Source organism: Schistocerca cancellata, chromosome 2 (genome assembly GCF_023864275.1).
Source record: "Schistocerca cancellata isolate TAMUIC-IGC-003103 chromosome 2, iqSchCanc2.1, whole genome shotgun sequence".
In the NCBI taxonomy this organism is placed as follows: domain Eukaryota; kingdom Metazoa; phylum Arthropoda; class Insecta; order Orthoptera; family Acrididae; genus Schistocerca; species Schistocerca cancellata.
Genome location: NC_064627.1, coordinates 699,702,517 through 699,718,867, shown reverse-complemented (window position 1 = coordinate 699,718,867; position 16,351 = coordinate 699,702,517). Strand labels below are relative to the sequence as shown.

At 36.1% G+C, this 16,351-nt stretch overlaps 1 protein-coding gene across 2 annotated transcripts in view; it reads right to left on the bottom strand.

The window, feature by feature from the left end:
• Window positions 1–6,143: 6,143 nt before the first annotated feature.
• Window positions 6,144–16,351, bottom strand: part of LOC126162478 (ATP-binding cassette sub-family C member 4-like) — a 290,715-nt gene continuing 280,507 nt past the window's right edge. For both annotated transcript variants that reach the window (XM_049919019.1, XM_049919020.1), the window contains 3 exons: window positions 15,674–15,803; window positions 8,350–8,460; window positions 6,144–7,263 (listed from right to left, as the gene is read on the bottom strand). In XM_049919019.1, the coding sequence (XP_049774976.1) occupies window positions 7,204–7,263; window positions 8,350–8,460; window positions 15,674–15,803 (301 nt within the window). In that variant the 3' untranslated portion in view covers window positions 6,144–7,203. The remainder of the gene's footprint in view (window positions 7,264–8,349; window positions 8,461–15,673; window positions 15,804–16,351) is intronic.

Below are 16,351 nucleotides of genomic sequence, written 5' to 3'. Positions count from 1 at the left end.
TGCTTGAATTCATCTGTTCTTGCGGATCTACTTCCATTCGCAGATCCCAATTACTCTTAATTTTCTCTTTAGGCATATTATCGCTAGACAAGATATGTCTGACAGTCATGCACTTATGGGCAATATCAGTCCACAATAATTACAGTAAGTACTTGATAACACTGAGATAACACATTTCACTATAACTCATTTGCTGTTATATGGAAGATGACACACTATAATAGGTGCAGAGAATGACAAACATGAAACAGCAACAATATAGAGTGAGTAAAAACAAAGATATTGCACACTTCAGTTCTTCAGTGATCGTTTTTAATGTCTGACTAGTTGCATTGCCACACAGCTCCTCACACTCCTCTGTGTAGGGCAGGTCTCCTGGTATAAAGGAGTATTTGTGACGTACAACTACATCAGCTCTAGGCAGTACAGGAGAAACTGGTGGAGCGTCTGATGATGGTAGACTCTCATCTGTTGATGGGATAGCCTCGGAAGTGACAATTATCATGCAATGTAGGCATTAGGAGTTGACAGGAGACTTGGCCAGAAGCATTGTCCTCTTGAAGCAAATGGTCCAGTTTAAGACATCCGAAGGACACCATAGTGGGTTTATCATTCACTAATATATTTACTTGTGTTCATTCCATGTTAATCTGGGACAAGGGCTCGTGTACAGTGTTCACAACAGTACTTTGACACAGTCTGTAAGCAACAAGACAAAAGGGCATGTCCATAGATCCTTGTGTGTGGGGTCATCCGCATTTGTATGTTGGTATGACAGTGATGGGTGACATTTGGAGATGCTACTTTTCATCTGCTGCAATAGAAGCTAATGTTTACAAGGCAGGTGGTCACATTGTCGCTATAAAAATTTCGGGGGTGGAGGGGGGGGGGGGACTGAGTGGCTCACCATGCACAAATTCCATTGCAGAAGCTTCAATATCAGGTTTAAAAGCTACACGTAGATCCAGTAACACTAGCAGAAGGGCGGATAAATAAAAAGAGCCATGACACAAGGGAAGATTTTAAAGTACAATTCCATCATTCTACCATTCTGTTAGTAGATGGGTGATAGCTAGTGGTATGGTGAGGTTTGAAGCACATATGTTTGCAGCTCATGGAACAAACTTGATTCAGACTGACATCCATGATTAGTAGTGATATTAGTGGGACATCCAAAATGGGAGATCCATGTGGTCAGAAAATTGTGTGCCATTGTTTTTGCTGAAATGTCCACAAAAGGTGCTGATTCCACCCAGTGGGTAAACCAGTCAGTTGCTGAAAAAATGTTTCAAAACTCTATACTGGAATGATAGGACCCACCAAGTAGATACGGATGTGTTCGTAACACCATATACGTACTTTGAATGAACCAATAGTCTTATGGACATGGCGTCCCACCTTAAGCTATTGGCATGTTAAGCAAGTTCTTACCCATGATCTGCTGTCACATTTGACACTGGGTCATATGAATCTATCAGTCACCATCCAGAATGTCAAATCAGTGGATATGATCAAAAACTGGTTTTCTGCAAACTGGCAGTAGAAAAGGGAAAACTCGGTTTTTGGAAATATCATACCATATTAGAATTTGGTTACTGACAATAGAAGTCATTTTAGGTGCAGTTCAGTATTTTTGCCCTTGATAAGCTGCTGTAATTCCACGTAAGCTCCTTCTAGTCAGTGTTTGTGGAAACATTATTAATTCACATTGATACAAGAATACTTGCGAAAATCAGTAGTAAATTGAGTAATGAATGCCAATTGGTGGAATTGTCTTTGTGAAAAAGATCCACATTGCATTTTAAAAGCAAAATAAATAGCTTTAAAACTGTGGAATGCCATGCCTCTATGTGCGGCCTGAACTGTCTAATGGGTTCATACACAACTAACAGCTCCCTGTCTTAGCTACTTCGCTCAGTTCCTGATTCAGAAAGTTTCCTGGAAAGAAAGCAAGTGGTTTTGTAAGATTTGCCCCACATATGTGCCCATCACAACCCTTTCCAGGCCTATCACTGGTATGTCCAACCCATCTGAAGGGCCATTTGTGAAGGGAGTCACATTAGTTGTCAACTATGCTGCAGTTACCATACTGTGTTCTATGTTAATATGAACACAACATAATATGGTGAAATTGAGTGGGTGCTTCAAAGCCTCAATACCAGTTATTTCTCAGTTTCACAGATGGGAAGTTCCCCTGCTAAGAATTCTTCATTCCCATGAGAGTGGCCATAATCTCCACTGGTCCCTGATCTCCATCTGTCTCTTTTCCACTTTGTTCCACCCTCCTGTTTTCACAGAAACCTAATACCTCCATGTTACTTTTCTAGTCCATCCTATCTCTCTCATATATTTCTTTCCTTGTCTCTCTCTCATATTCGAGATATCCAGCCTCTCCCCTATACTGATTTCTCATTATTTCTCCAAGCAATTCCTGCATAAGTGCCAGCTTCCTCTCCTATCCTCTACTGTCTGTCCAACGTTGGCATGGTCTTATTCTGTCCCATCCTGTTTCTCCCAGCCTTCCCTTTGCTTTCTCCTTGTTCCCCCCACACAACCCGGTCCATATTGCTACTCACCTCTCTCAGGTTGCAGCTAGAGACTACATTCAATGTATGTATTTTGTTTTTGTTTGTTAGCATTATACATAATATTAGCAATTTATCAGCCTTCCTACATGCCTGTCTGTTCTCAGCATCTATTTTATCTGGTGAGTAGTGATCTGTCCCACTGTACATAATAATATTCCATCCTAGATTTTCCATAGATACATTTTGTTTATGTTTTTGTATTTGCATCTTTTGTATAAACAGTAAAATGTGAATGTGGAAAAATGTCTCAGTTCTATGGAAGCACTAGATGATTGAGTTGTAGTTGAAACAAGTTACTATTCCCAGAGGCCTAAAATAAACTGAAGAGTAATATTGGAGACAAATTCTACGAACATGAAAGAGAAGATCTGATAAGACCTAAATAAATAATCAGATTTTTTCTTAATTCCCAATCTTCTAATTTAATAGATTTCCTTCTCATACGTATTATACAATGGGAAACATTACCATTAGTATTTCAGCTGTCATTAAAAATTTAATCACATGATAGGCAGGTTTCATTCCCTCTATTAGGTGAAGACCTTGTCTCCTGCATTTTACCCTTCTTGCACAACACTGAAATTTCAATTTCCACAAAATACAAGTTAGCCTATTACACTGAAATTAACAGAATTTTTATTATTAATTATACTGAAAACTGAAATCCAAGATGGAATAACAACAGTATTTTGAAAGGGATGGATTGCTACTCACCATATAGAGAAGACGTTGAGTCGCAAACAGGCACAACAAAAAGACTGCTATACATTTAAGCTTTTATTCAGAAGTCTTTCTTCTGAAATAGAAAATACAGTCACACAAGCACAACTTATACACAGAGGACCACTGTCTCTGGCTACTGTGGCCAGAGACAGTAGTCATGTGTGTGCAAGTTGCGCTTGTCTGAATGTGTGTGTGTTTTCCATTTTGGAAGAAGGCCTTTTGGCCAGAAGCTTAAATGTATATCAGTCTTTTCATTGTGCCTGTCTGCATCCAAACACCTCCTCTATATGGTGAGTGCATTTGTGCATTTCATAATGATGTTATAATGAAACATGTCTTGTATTGTTGTTTCTTGTTACATTTCTCTACACTTGACAACTGCTGAGGGCCACTGTAACATTTCTTCTTGTGGCTCAGTCATTTCTGATATCACAAGTTCATTGTGCAAAAACCATGAATATAGGATGTAATATAAGGAGTTTCTTTTAAGTGGTAGAATAAAAAATTTCAACTGTGCTGGTGAACTTTCATCACTGGTTACAAAAATTGTGATATATCTTCACAGTACCACAGTGCAGAAAACTTCACTCAAGGTCTTAAGCCACTCACAATACTGAAATATATTTCACCAAGCTGTGAGATATTCCGTTTCCAATCCTTCCATGTAATGCAGTTTGTTACAAAAATAATTATATATACTTTCTTTTTATACAAAAATTAATATTTATTAAAAGTTTTACCAAATAAACTGTAATAACAAATGTTTTCATATATTGAAGATATAAAAACAGTTCATCCTTTACATTTTACCTTTACATCACAGATGATCTATTTACAGTTTGACATTAGAAAAAAAGTGCTTTATTCAAGAGTGCAAGCATCCTCATTTCAAGAGTAACACTACACTGAGAGCAGTGTATATAGTAATGGCAATATTTTTTAAAATCTTATACTGACATAGATCTGGCACATAGCAAACACCATTTATTACTGAAACATATTCTGAATAGACTTCAGTATGCAAAGAATTAGGGCCAGATACAATAGTATGTGTGTTTCTATTATAGCCGTCTTGAAAAGGTCGCACTGTGATCTATGTGGCATGACTTTGGACACACTTCAATTCATTCAGACTTCTTGAATGTCAGTGCAGTTTTATATAGATCACTGTACAAATTTTTTGTATTACATTGTCTCAGAAGTGAGGCACATTTGTTTTTCTACTTTCAAAAATACTCAGGCTTCCCATATTGTCAAGCTACGAAATATATAAGTTGTAAATATAGGAAGCTCTTATACTGGTTTCTTACTTTTTGTATTCTAGGAATGTAACTTTCACCTCTCTAACCTCTATGGAGAACTTGTAAAATCTAAAATATTTTCCAAAAAAGCTTGATTGTACTTCTAGTGTAAGATGTTTTTAAGGAAAACAACATTTTGAATAGCTTCTGAAAATCTTTAAAAAACAAGCCCAACTTAAAGTAGTAAAAATATTTCCAGGTACAACAGATGTGGCAACAGTTAACTCTTTGTACAAGGCATCCTCCAATTTATGTACATTAACATCTGCCTCTACATCAGAGGCAGCAGGTTTAATAAAATGTTAGCATCATTGTTTATTTACAATTGGCACATTATAAATGTTAGAGAGGTTCAAATGAGTCATCTTTTTGCCAGTGTAATACATATTTGCAATGGATAAAAAACATTTTTGGAAAGAACGATCCATCAAGATGTATCATTGGAACAATTGTGTGTATGTAGCACATCTTTTGTATCTTCTAACCGGACCCTAAGCTGTTAAGAGCCAAATTTTTAGTCTTGATGCTTGAGTGTTATAAAAACTAAAATAAAAAAAGACTGCATGAGTGACTTAAATAATCTCAATATTCACACAGAAGAAAAAGCACAGAACAAAGCTCTTCAGCTTAAATGTACTGTGTTCCCATTGCCAGATAACAGATATTTTCTGGGGCAGGCTATATTTGTGGTTGTGCTGGTAATATATGACAAAATAGTGAAAAGGGTCGTTGCTACTCACCATATAACGGAGATGCTGGGTTGCAGATAGGCACAACAAAAAGACTGTAAGAAAGTGAGCTTTAGGCCTTTGTCAAAAATAGACAAGATACACACACACATTCAAGCAAATGCAACTCACAAACACATGATCACAGTCTCTGGCTGCTGAGGCCAAGACTCTGGCCTTGTTGGCCAAAAGCTCACTTTCTTACAGTCTTTTTGTTGTGCCTATCTGCAATTCAGCATCTCCACTATTTGGTGAGTAGCAACTATGCTTTTCATGATATTGTTACATTCCATCCAGGAGTATTCACTGTTTAATATATGACAAACAAATACAGCAGAATTGTAGGAACTTTAAGCAGTTTGTGAGCCATAATGAGATACATTATCTTAATGCAATCAGAAATACAGTGAATGAAGGTATTCACATACTTCAACTGATGTAATATCTTTAGTAAAACCACAAGAGAGAATATTTAAATTTTAATTATAAGTGGTCATGGTCTGTGCCAATAACCCATAACATTAATGCAAAAAGTTATAATAATCTTTAATTAGTTTGGGGGCATTTTTGAATGCTTCATACTGGTGATGATACAAATTTAAAATACAATATTTTATAAAATAATATTGTACAATATCTGTAGTGGATCAGTGAATACCTAAAAAGTGCTTTCCAGTGGTTGCAGATACCCAGATCAACAGTCTGTTAGCATAAAGTTCCGAGATTCATTAAAAACCAAAAGAATAAGTAGCTTGAAAGTATTTTGACACATTCATCAGCATTACTAAAAATACCAAAAGAAATGATAAAATAATTATTACTCTTTATTATGTAGCTTGTCTATAATCATCACAGTTTTTACACAGTTATCTAGAATGTGCATTGATCTCAAAGGAATGTGAACACAATTTTTTTTTAAATTAAAAGGAAATGGTGTGGATAAACCTAATCTATGGTTACATTAATTCATTCACTGCATTTAGTATTCAGCAATGGGCAGTTCATGTTTGCTCCAAAGCTGACTGTGACCATTGAGACAATTACATTCAAATGAAAGCTGAATTTACCACAAATGCAATTCAATGCAACTTTTCAATAAATGTGGCAATAAATGTATGTTGAGTGTAATATACACTGAGCATAAATTTCAGAAGTGGTAAGCATTGTAAAGTAAATGCCCAAAAAGTAATCATATTTTTAAAGACAAGGAGAAAGTATTTAATTGTAAAGGAAACAATTTATTATAACATTTTACAAATAAATAATCACAGTTCATGGTACTCTGTTCTCTCTCTCTCTCTCTCTCTCTCTCTCTCTCTCTCTCTCTCTCTCTCTCTTTCTCATACACACACACACTCACACTCACTCACTCACTCACTCACTCACTGTAATATCCACTCATACGTGTGGATTCACATACATGTACAAACATATCTCCACAGAGTAAAAATAATATTGTTTCCAATACTGAATACTGTAAAAAGGCCCTCAAAGTTAACAGCTTTTATATATTTTTGATAGTTTGAAATCACTTTTCTAGTTTCTCTTCAGTCATCTAATTCAGTGTTTCAATAGAGAAATGAAACATTAAGTGAGAAGTGCCTCACTTTACGACTGTCTTATAGTGCACTAAATTTACATCTTTTTCATTTATATTGAACCATCATCACTTTGTCAAACATTCACTCAGTCTCCCAGTATATTGCTGGTATGTTTTTGACAATTGTGTCCCAGTGAACATCATTCACACTAGAACCACATGTACTACAGTAGTACATAGTGGCATCTGATGTTTAAAGCTGCATGGTGTGTGAAGCCACATATACACTTATTAATGAAGGTAGGTTTCACCTTTAATGTGCTTTAGAGCTTTGTTGTTTCATTCTCCACAACAGCATCTCCTTCTACTGTCTTTCTGTATGCCTGAAAAACAATTACATTGAAAATTATGTATTGACAGAAATGATTTTTTACATAATGACATAAGGAATAGATCCATTGTGACAACCATTCACCGGCAGTTAATTAATTTGAGACACATGTAACAGCAAAGAATATTCCACTAGCTCCCAAGAAAACTACCACACTTTTAAAGTTAAAATACTCTCACATGTACAACAACATATCTGCTGTGACAAAGCTTGCTTTGTGAGCAGCTCCCCTGGAATCTGAGGGTGACGGAACACAATAAATTTTGTAGCTGTCAGTGTTAGTCCCTCTCTGGAACTTCTTTGCTTCCCCACCTCCCACTTTCATTTACATGGGCAACTGCTCATAAACAGCAGGTCACTGTCACTGCAGACAGTGGTGTACATCTGTGTGCACTGTTTGTATCTTTGGGACAGACATCAATCAACTGCAGGTGAGAAGTTGCCTTTTCTCATTATTGTTATATATTGTTTCCAAAAATATCTTCATACCAAAGAATTTCTTACATAAATATGGCACTCGCTATGTGCCACTATTTTATAAGTGAAAGATATGATTTTGTGAAAGGTATAAATTTCATAACAATTGTAGGTTATTATAACATTAACTCTTTCTTGAAACTACTATTTTAAAACTAAAAATTACTTAATTGTGAAAGGCAGATGATGTGTGAAATTATTCATATTTTAGGGTCCCTTTTTTCTGGTAATAAATTTACTTTACAAAGTAAAAAGTGCAAGTGACAGAAGAGAAATGTTACTTAACAGCTTCTGATACAGGAACAACTGGTATATGGTTGGCTGAAACAGCCCAGCTCTGAGTGATGTTGTATCAGATGATGTTCTTCTTCGGTACCACACATTGTCAATTATGTTATGTGCAAATAAATTGATAAGCAATAAAGGCTAGCCAGCTGGATAGACTCCAGTGTAAAACTTTAAACTTGCTCACTGAAAAGACTGTTATATTTTAACATTATTATCTCACAACACTATTTTCTGTGATTTTACTGTCATGCAGTATTCTATAATTGATTTTATAACAAATCAGTAAAATGTAAAACGTGTTATTATATCTCACCTGTTGTGCTACTAAGAAGAGATTCTCAGCCATAATCTTCCCAGTCTCTTGAACAAGCTTGTAGAAATAACCATCAGGATTCTGCAATAGCTTGTATGGGTGATCATACTCCTGTAAATTGATATAAAACCAATAAAAGGTCACACATATTTTAAATATAAATTACATATAGCAATTCATTATTTCACCATGTTTTGTAGATCTCATCAAAAAGAAAAATCTTCGGGGATGTCGAACCCATCATGGTACAAAGTAACAGAAGACACGTAACTTTTACAATCTTAATTTGTACGCTGCATTAATAATAATAATCTGTTGCTTCATTAACTAATAAAATTTGTGTTCTTGCCAGTAATATGTAAGAAAGTAAGTTAGAAGGAAAACCACTAATTTGAAAAAAGCAGGTGCCTTCTCATAATTATTAAATAGCTGCTGTTGATCGTCGTTATTACTCCAATATCTACCTGATTACAGTGATATTTTCTCAGAGATAATAGTTACCTACATTTGCAACAACAGAGACCTGCTCTCAATATACTACTACTTGATATGCAATTAATAGAGTGTTTTCAACCCTTGAAACTAGATAAATAGATAATTTTTAGGAGTCATCAATGAGGTTTGTTTTCAATTTATTTTCAGTTGGTTATGAGTCTCAGTTTGTCTCTTTTTGTAGATGGGAGAACTTGAAGAACTTTGCACAAGAGTACTAGTACCTTATCCCACTGTAAACCTTAGGCAAAGAAGCAAAGTCTACATGAAAATTTATTTGTGTTGTGCAGATCACAGTTCAGCTAAACTGCTGATGTGCAACAAATGCCATTAAGGACTAAATGTTCTGGGAAGTGATAGAATTCCAATATCTTTTAAAATGACTTTGTGAGATTGGCATTTGTTTATTTTACACAATGTTTTTACTACACTGCTCTGTTGAATAAATACATTTACAACAGGTACACTGCCCCAGAAGATAATCCCAAAAGACAATAAGGAGTGAAAGTATCCAGAGTAAGCTAATACCCTTGTCTTCAAGTCAACACAATGAGAGATATTTGTAAGAGCAAAATACACTGGACTGAGCTTCTGCATTAGTTTATTTGTCTGTTGGCTCCAGCTCAACTTTAGCAGAGCAGGCTGGGGCCCATTCCCATTTATTTTGTTATTTGCCTCCTCAAATGGTTTTTTTTTGTTTTGTTTTTGTTTTCCTAATTATCATTAGTGTTAGTGAGAGAAACATGCCATAAGGTAAAACTGTCATTCTGTAATTCTGACGAAAAGACCAGACTCAGCTTTGCTAAATTACATTAGTTAGAAGAATCTCCTAATTAATTTGAACCATTTCAAGTAACTAGTTTTGCTAAGGCTCAGTTCAGTTAACTAACACTAATTATTTCCTATTCCAGTCACATTGCTGACATGTAAACAGATGTACTTACTATATTACTGATAAAGTTGGGAAAATTACCCATAGAAATCTTTAAAGTATTCACGTAGCCAATTTCCAAAAAATGATAGGAACATCTGCATTTAATTAGTTTCTGGGTAATTAACACTTTTATGTATAGTATTGTTTATTTAGCTATTCCTGCAGTTTTTGTTATCAAGAAGGCTTATTTCAGTCAAAACTCTTATTGTAACATAATGTTCATACCAAAACCAATTTTTCTGCACAGTTTAATTAATTTGAGACGTAAAATTCTAATTGTAAATTATTGAAATTATGTACTTGACAATGTGAAACTTTAGTAACCATTTTTGCAAAACTAGCAATGGGCCTGAAGCTATTTTGAAGTCAGTCTGTTCCAGGATTTCGAGTGTGGAACCTGTGTCAGTCAAAACAGCCATAATGTACTTACGCAATATGAAACCAGACTGTGAATTACAACTGTTAATAACATTTGCATATTATCTTGAATATGAAAGACAGTCAAGCCTAGATTCCAAGCGTTTAACCCATGTCTATCTGAACTGTAATAATGGAATGGTGCAATGATGTGTTGTTGCGAATAAGAAGATGGAAAATGAAGTAGGACAATTAATTATGACTGCTGATTGACCTTAAGTGCCACATGTATTGTTCATCTGAGTGGGACTGTTGTTGGTCATTTAGGTTATACTGCACAGTAACTATTGTTGTGTAATGAGAAGTTGCACTATGTGGATACCTGGTAAATGAGACTTAATTATGTAACTAAGACACAGACTGGCCGTATAACTAATTCAGTGAGGGGTGTCTGACATTTATGGAAGTAAAACCTCTGAAACCAAATGTGTGTGTGAGTTGACCTCATTATTGGCTGTATGCACCCATATTTACAACCAATTTTTTGCCATGATAACTGCCACTGAGGAAGTACAAGCTGATTCATGACCAGGTATGTTACAAACTTGCTATCCAGTTGGATGCCTCACAATTTTACAGTTTTTAAAGCATGGATGTTAATGTCTGTGTCTGTGCTTACTATGCTAATTGGTCATTTTTGCTTGTTTGGAATGATTTTTTGTTGCTTAATACCTCCATGCTCCTTCCCCTCCCCCCTCCCCCCCACCCAATCTCTCTCCATTCGGCTTTTCCCCATCTCCTTTTTCTCCTAGTCCTTAATTATACTTCTCAATTCATTTCTCTTCCTCTTAATCCCTCTTTACTTCTCACTTGATCCTCATCATCTTTGGACAGAGATGGCACAGTGATTACCAATGCACTACTTTGACATCCCATTCTCCCTGACACCTCCACCATCATTTTTGTCTCTCCTTGTCCTCACGACAAATAAGTCTCTCTAATCTTGGAGTCTGGGTGACCTGCCCTTTGTTTCTAACCTTCCCCAACATAATCTTTTATCCTCCCTGGGGAGTATAAAAGCTAAGCTAGTTTATTGTACTTATTTGTGTCTGTTAGCAGTCCTATGAATTTCACTGTCTGAAGATAAGTCCTGGCTGCCATTCACAATTTTGTAGTTTTAACAGATGGAAATCATTATTGCACATTTCCTGTTGCTTATCCACCACAGTTATATATGCAGCAGCTGAAGAAATATACAGAGTGTACATTATAAACAGATGCTTTAGGTCAGAAAAATTCGTTTGTTATAATTTCAGAAACTGACTGTGACAGACCTCTTTTAGATATTTGTAATACACTCAGTGTGTATTGTTACAACAGTATGTGTGGAGTACATGAAATGATTACATTTACAGATCATTTGCAAGTGTTTCTGAGGTGACGGGTACCAAACAATGCTGAAACATGCATATTAGTACGTGATATAGCCTCCATGGGCAGCAATGCAGGTGCTGACTCCGGAATCCAGTCGATCATACAGATGGTGAATACTATCTTGGGGTACATCATGCCACACGTGCTCAAACTGTTGACGTAATTCCATAATAGTTGTTGGTCTTTACACAACCACTGCTCTCAGCCCCTTGCCTCATGGCTCATATCCCTGTAAGATACCTAGATGCAAGATCTGATCTATCCTATACATCCTCCGACCACCATTTACTCCAGTCCAGCCATGAACATCACCTATACCATCAAAGACAGGGCTACCTGTGAAATGAGTCATGTTATCTACAAGCTAAGCTGCAACCATTGTGCTGCATTCTACGTTGACATGACAACCAACAAGTTGTCTGTCCACATGAATGGCCACTGACAACCTGTGGCCAAAAAATAACTGGACCACCCTGTTGCTGAGCACACCACCCTACATGACATTCTTCATTGCAGTGACTTCTTCAAAGTCTGTGAGATCTGGATCCTTCCCACTGACACCACCTTTTCTGAATTGTGCAGGTGGGAACTCTCGTTGCAACATATCCTATGTTCCCATAACCCTCGTGGTCTCAACTTTCATTAGTCATTGTCCTTACCCATCTAGCTCCTTCCCTGTTCCATCCCAGCACTATACAGCCCTCTGTTGTACCAACACTCCCAGGTTTTTAACTTCTCTCATTTTCCACTATCCCTTCTCTCCCCCACCCTCTCTCTAACCTCCTCACTGCACCTTGCTGTCCTACCTTCTCTCCCCTCGTCCCTGTGCATGTTTCCACTAGAAGTACCTTACAGTCCCCCACCCTGTCCCAGCTATCCCTCCCCCTCCCCACCCCAGCCTCTTCCTTATCCCCATCCAGTTGCCTCTCCCATCATGCACTGCTGCTCGTAGTCTGGCTTCAGCTGCCAGAGACTGTGGTCATGTGTGTGAGAGTTGCGTTTGTGTGACTGTGTGTGTGTGTGTGGGGGGGGGGGGAGCATTATCCTGTTGGAATAACACATCACATTCCTGGTGCAAGAAAGGTAAAAGACCCGTCTAATAACAGTCTGCATGTACCAAGTGCTGGTTAACGTCCCCTCCAGAAAAAGCAAAGGTGAATGAGAGTTGTAACTTGTTGCATCCCGACCATAAGACCTGAGGTGGTGCCAATGTGTCTTGGACAGACACACTCTATGAGACAGCACTCACCAGGTCTACATTGTATGACAACCATTGCTTGCATGATGGAAGAATTTGATTTCATCACTGAAGACCATAGCATGTCATTCCACCTTCCAAGTAATTCTCTGATGGCAGTATTTGGGCTGTGCACATTGATGCTGTGACGTGAGTGGAAGACAGCTAGAGATGTGCTCATAGTCCCACTGCTAATAAACGGTTTGCAACAGTTCACATTGAAATGTCTGGGCTCACAAGTCGTCTTATCTATATTGTGGTAGCAATGTTGGTGGACAGCACTGAAAGTATTATCAGTACATCTACTGTCATATGCCATTATCAGGTCAAAATTGACATTGTCTTTCAAGGTGTACTAATTTATTTTTCTTGCAGCGTATTCAGTGCTTTAGCACTGGAGTCTCCACTTTCATATTTAACTTAAATTTGGTATTGATGTAGATATAGATATGTTCCTTCGTTTCCCTTCTGTTACTACAGTTTAAGCAGTTATTACAGTTAATCAAAAGACCTGGATGACATGTAAATTATGACTGAAAGCTGAAGTTTGTTTCTCATATTTCAAATGGCTCGCCAGATGTGGTAGACACAAAAATGGATTAGGACAGCTTGGGTTTTAAGCTTTCATTCTCCTTCAGAAGGAAAGGAAATCTAAACATACAGCCTAACACTGTATCGTGACTCTTGATTCTGCCGTGTATCCATATGTTTAATGGCCTCCTATCAGGAGAAAAATAAGTTTGGAACACAGCAGCCTAACCACTTTATTACTACTGAGGACTTTCTTTTGATAGTGAATGGTGGACTGTCCTCTCAGATCGAAGTGAAGTGTTTATTTTACAAGAGTGAGCTAAAAGCATATAATTCAGTGCTCAGTTATTAACATCGTACATTTCTCTTAAGGGCTATTGTTTTTTCAACATGTGCCTACTCTTTGGTACTGTTTGTGACAAAAAAAAATGGAAAGCAAAATGACCATAGTACATATGAAGTACAGAACCATAAAACTATATTCCAGAACATTTGTGTATATATATACAGTACTTTGTAACACAATCCAAATTTCGGAAGTGGTGCACTAAGTTGACGTAAAAATCTTAGACAAACTTCCACTCAGGACCTTCTTTGAAGGTGAATGGAGGTATCTGTCTTCTCATATGCAGGTGAAATATTTTTTGTATAACCATTGTTAATCACATGTTAAAAAATAATATGTAAAATTATTGGACCTTGCTCATTTGTGTAACACATGGAACGTACAGTGTATCTTGATAGTGCGAGTTTATATCCAGCTACTATTTCCAGAATGATAAATCCATCACTGTTGCATATAGTTGTAATAAAAAATGTTGGTTCCATAAATTTATATAAAACACAAGCTTTATAAAGAACACAAGTTTTATTTCAAAGAATCCTTGAGCATTTTTGTTACACTTTTTCATGTGCTGTCTTTGCCTTTAAGAACCATAATAGCATGCCTCTCATGAATGTGTTCGATCTTTCCTGTTGCGTCTATATTTTGCCAAAGTACCCTTACAGCCAATTGTTCTTGCACTGATACAATATATTTTGTAAATCGTGCTTCATCTCCTGTATTTTCCTTTCCAGTTGCTCCAGAAGGTTAGCACATTACATGTAAGTTATTCTACCCATCATTAGATAATCCAATAATCCTTGAAAACACTGACCATAACCCTTCTGGTAAATTTAGTGGTTTTGCCTTTTTTGTGCTGGGCCATCAGTTTTCATCTACCATTTAGATTGATATTTTGTTTTTGGAGTGAGGTTGAGGACTCATGTCTCACCCTCAGTAACAAACTGACACACAAAATCAGTTGGATTATTGTAAAAATTTCTGAAAAATTGGCTTTTCTCTTTGCTTTTAGTTTTTGCACAACAAATTTAGTACCAATTTTCTTTATGTAAAATTTACCAAACTCTTCCTACTAATAGGCATCTGGTGGTAATTATTTCATATGCCTTTACTCATCAGTTGTACTGTAACATGGTTTCACTTTCATAATGTTTATTTACATCTGTTATTGTAGTACTGGGACAATCTTCATGTAGATCATACCTCACTTCTTAATCAACACTTGAATGTTGGATTAATTTTTATTGGCAATGGAACTGTCCAAAATAAAAAAAAAAAAAAAAAAAAATGTGGGTTCTAGTTTACCCATGTGAATGGAACATACTCGATGTAACTACTTAAAATTTTCATATAAACAGTACTAGTCTAAGTTAACATTTGAGTCAGGTTACTACACCATATGTATCAAGAAAACAATTTTTTTTTTCGATTTTAATACAGCATCTGTACCAGATTGAGAAATTATGCCCTTGCTCTCATACATATTACATCGGTCTGTTTAATAATGTAACAGCCTTTTAAGTGGTTTTGTTAATGAATGGTTCAATTTGATGTAGAAAACAGCCCAAGTTGCAAGATTCAATTTTTTTATTTAAATTATGACTGGTTTCGGGTTACTTGAACCAAATTTCAGTTCATCCAAGTAGACAAAATAGTATATCCCAAAATACCATGCAAACCATGTTGAGATTGTATGTACAAGTGTATAACAGTCAAGTTTTTTTTTTTGTATACTTGTATGAACAATCTGAATATGGTTTGCAAGCTATTACAGAATGTACTACTTTGTCAGTTTGGGTGATGTTTTGAAAATGGAATCAGGTAACCAAAAACTAGTCTTCAATTGAATAAAAAACTGAATCTTGCTACTTTAGCTGTTTTCTACATCAAATTGCTTAACACAAGTTGTTGTCCCATTATAAACCAATCATGCCGGAAATCCATAAATGAATCAATTCTTTAAATGATTTACTGATGTATAACATAATCCACTTACCACCATTGTTCCTGCATCCATTACAAGGACTCTGTCAGAATCCATAATTGTGTTCAGCCTGTGTGCTATGGTAAGAACTGTACAGTCGTTAAATTTTTTACGTATGGTTTCTTGGATAAGGGCATCAGTCCTGAAAATAATAAGCACTATTAAAGGAACACTGACATATAATGTTTGCTAGTCCATTTAATCTACTTCATGTATGTTGGGACATGTTCAAATTTGTTTCTGCTTCCATTTGTTTGGACAAGGAACATTGACATATCATTCTTGCTAGTCCTTTTAATTTATTTATGTATTTGAAATTTGTTTCTGCTTCCATTTGTTTGAACACATCTAAAAGAATGCTACAACACTTTAAAACAGTGTTTATGTATGTTAATAATACTTATAAATGAAAATTACATATTACAAATAAAAACTGTTAATAAGAGGTAGCTTGTTATTCAGCCACTGGCCTCTAGAAACAAATATATGTGCATCAAAAATTTTCATTTATAAGTATTACAAGAATCACAATCAGTGTGTATCATTTCCTTCTTTCAGTAGATCTTTCCACATATTCAATAATTCGTTTTTGTCATAGCACTTTAAATGTTCCACACTGCTCATGTCTTGCAGAAATGGTCTAAATATTGTTGACAATTCAGATTTCACATTTGTTTGGGGTAGTGTTGA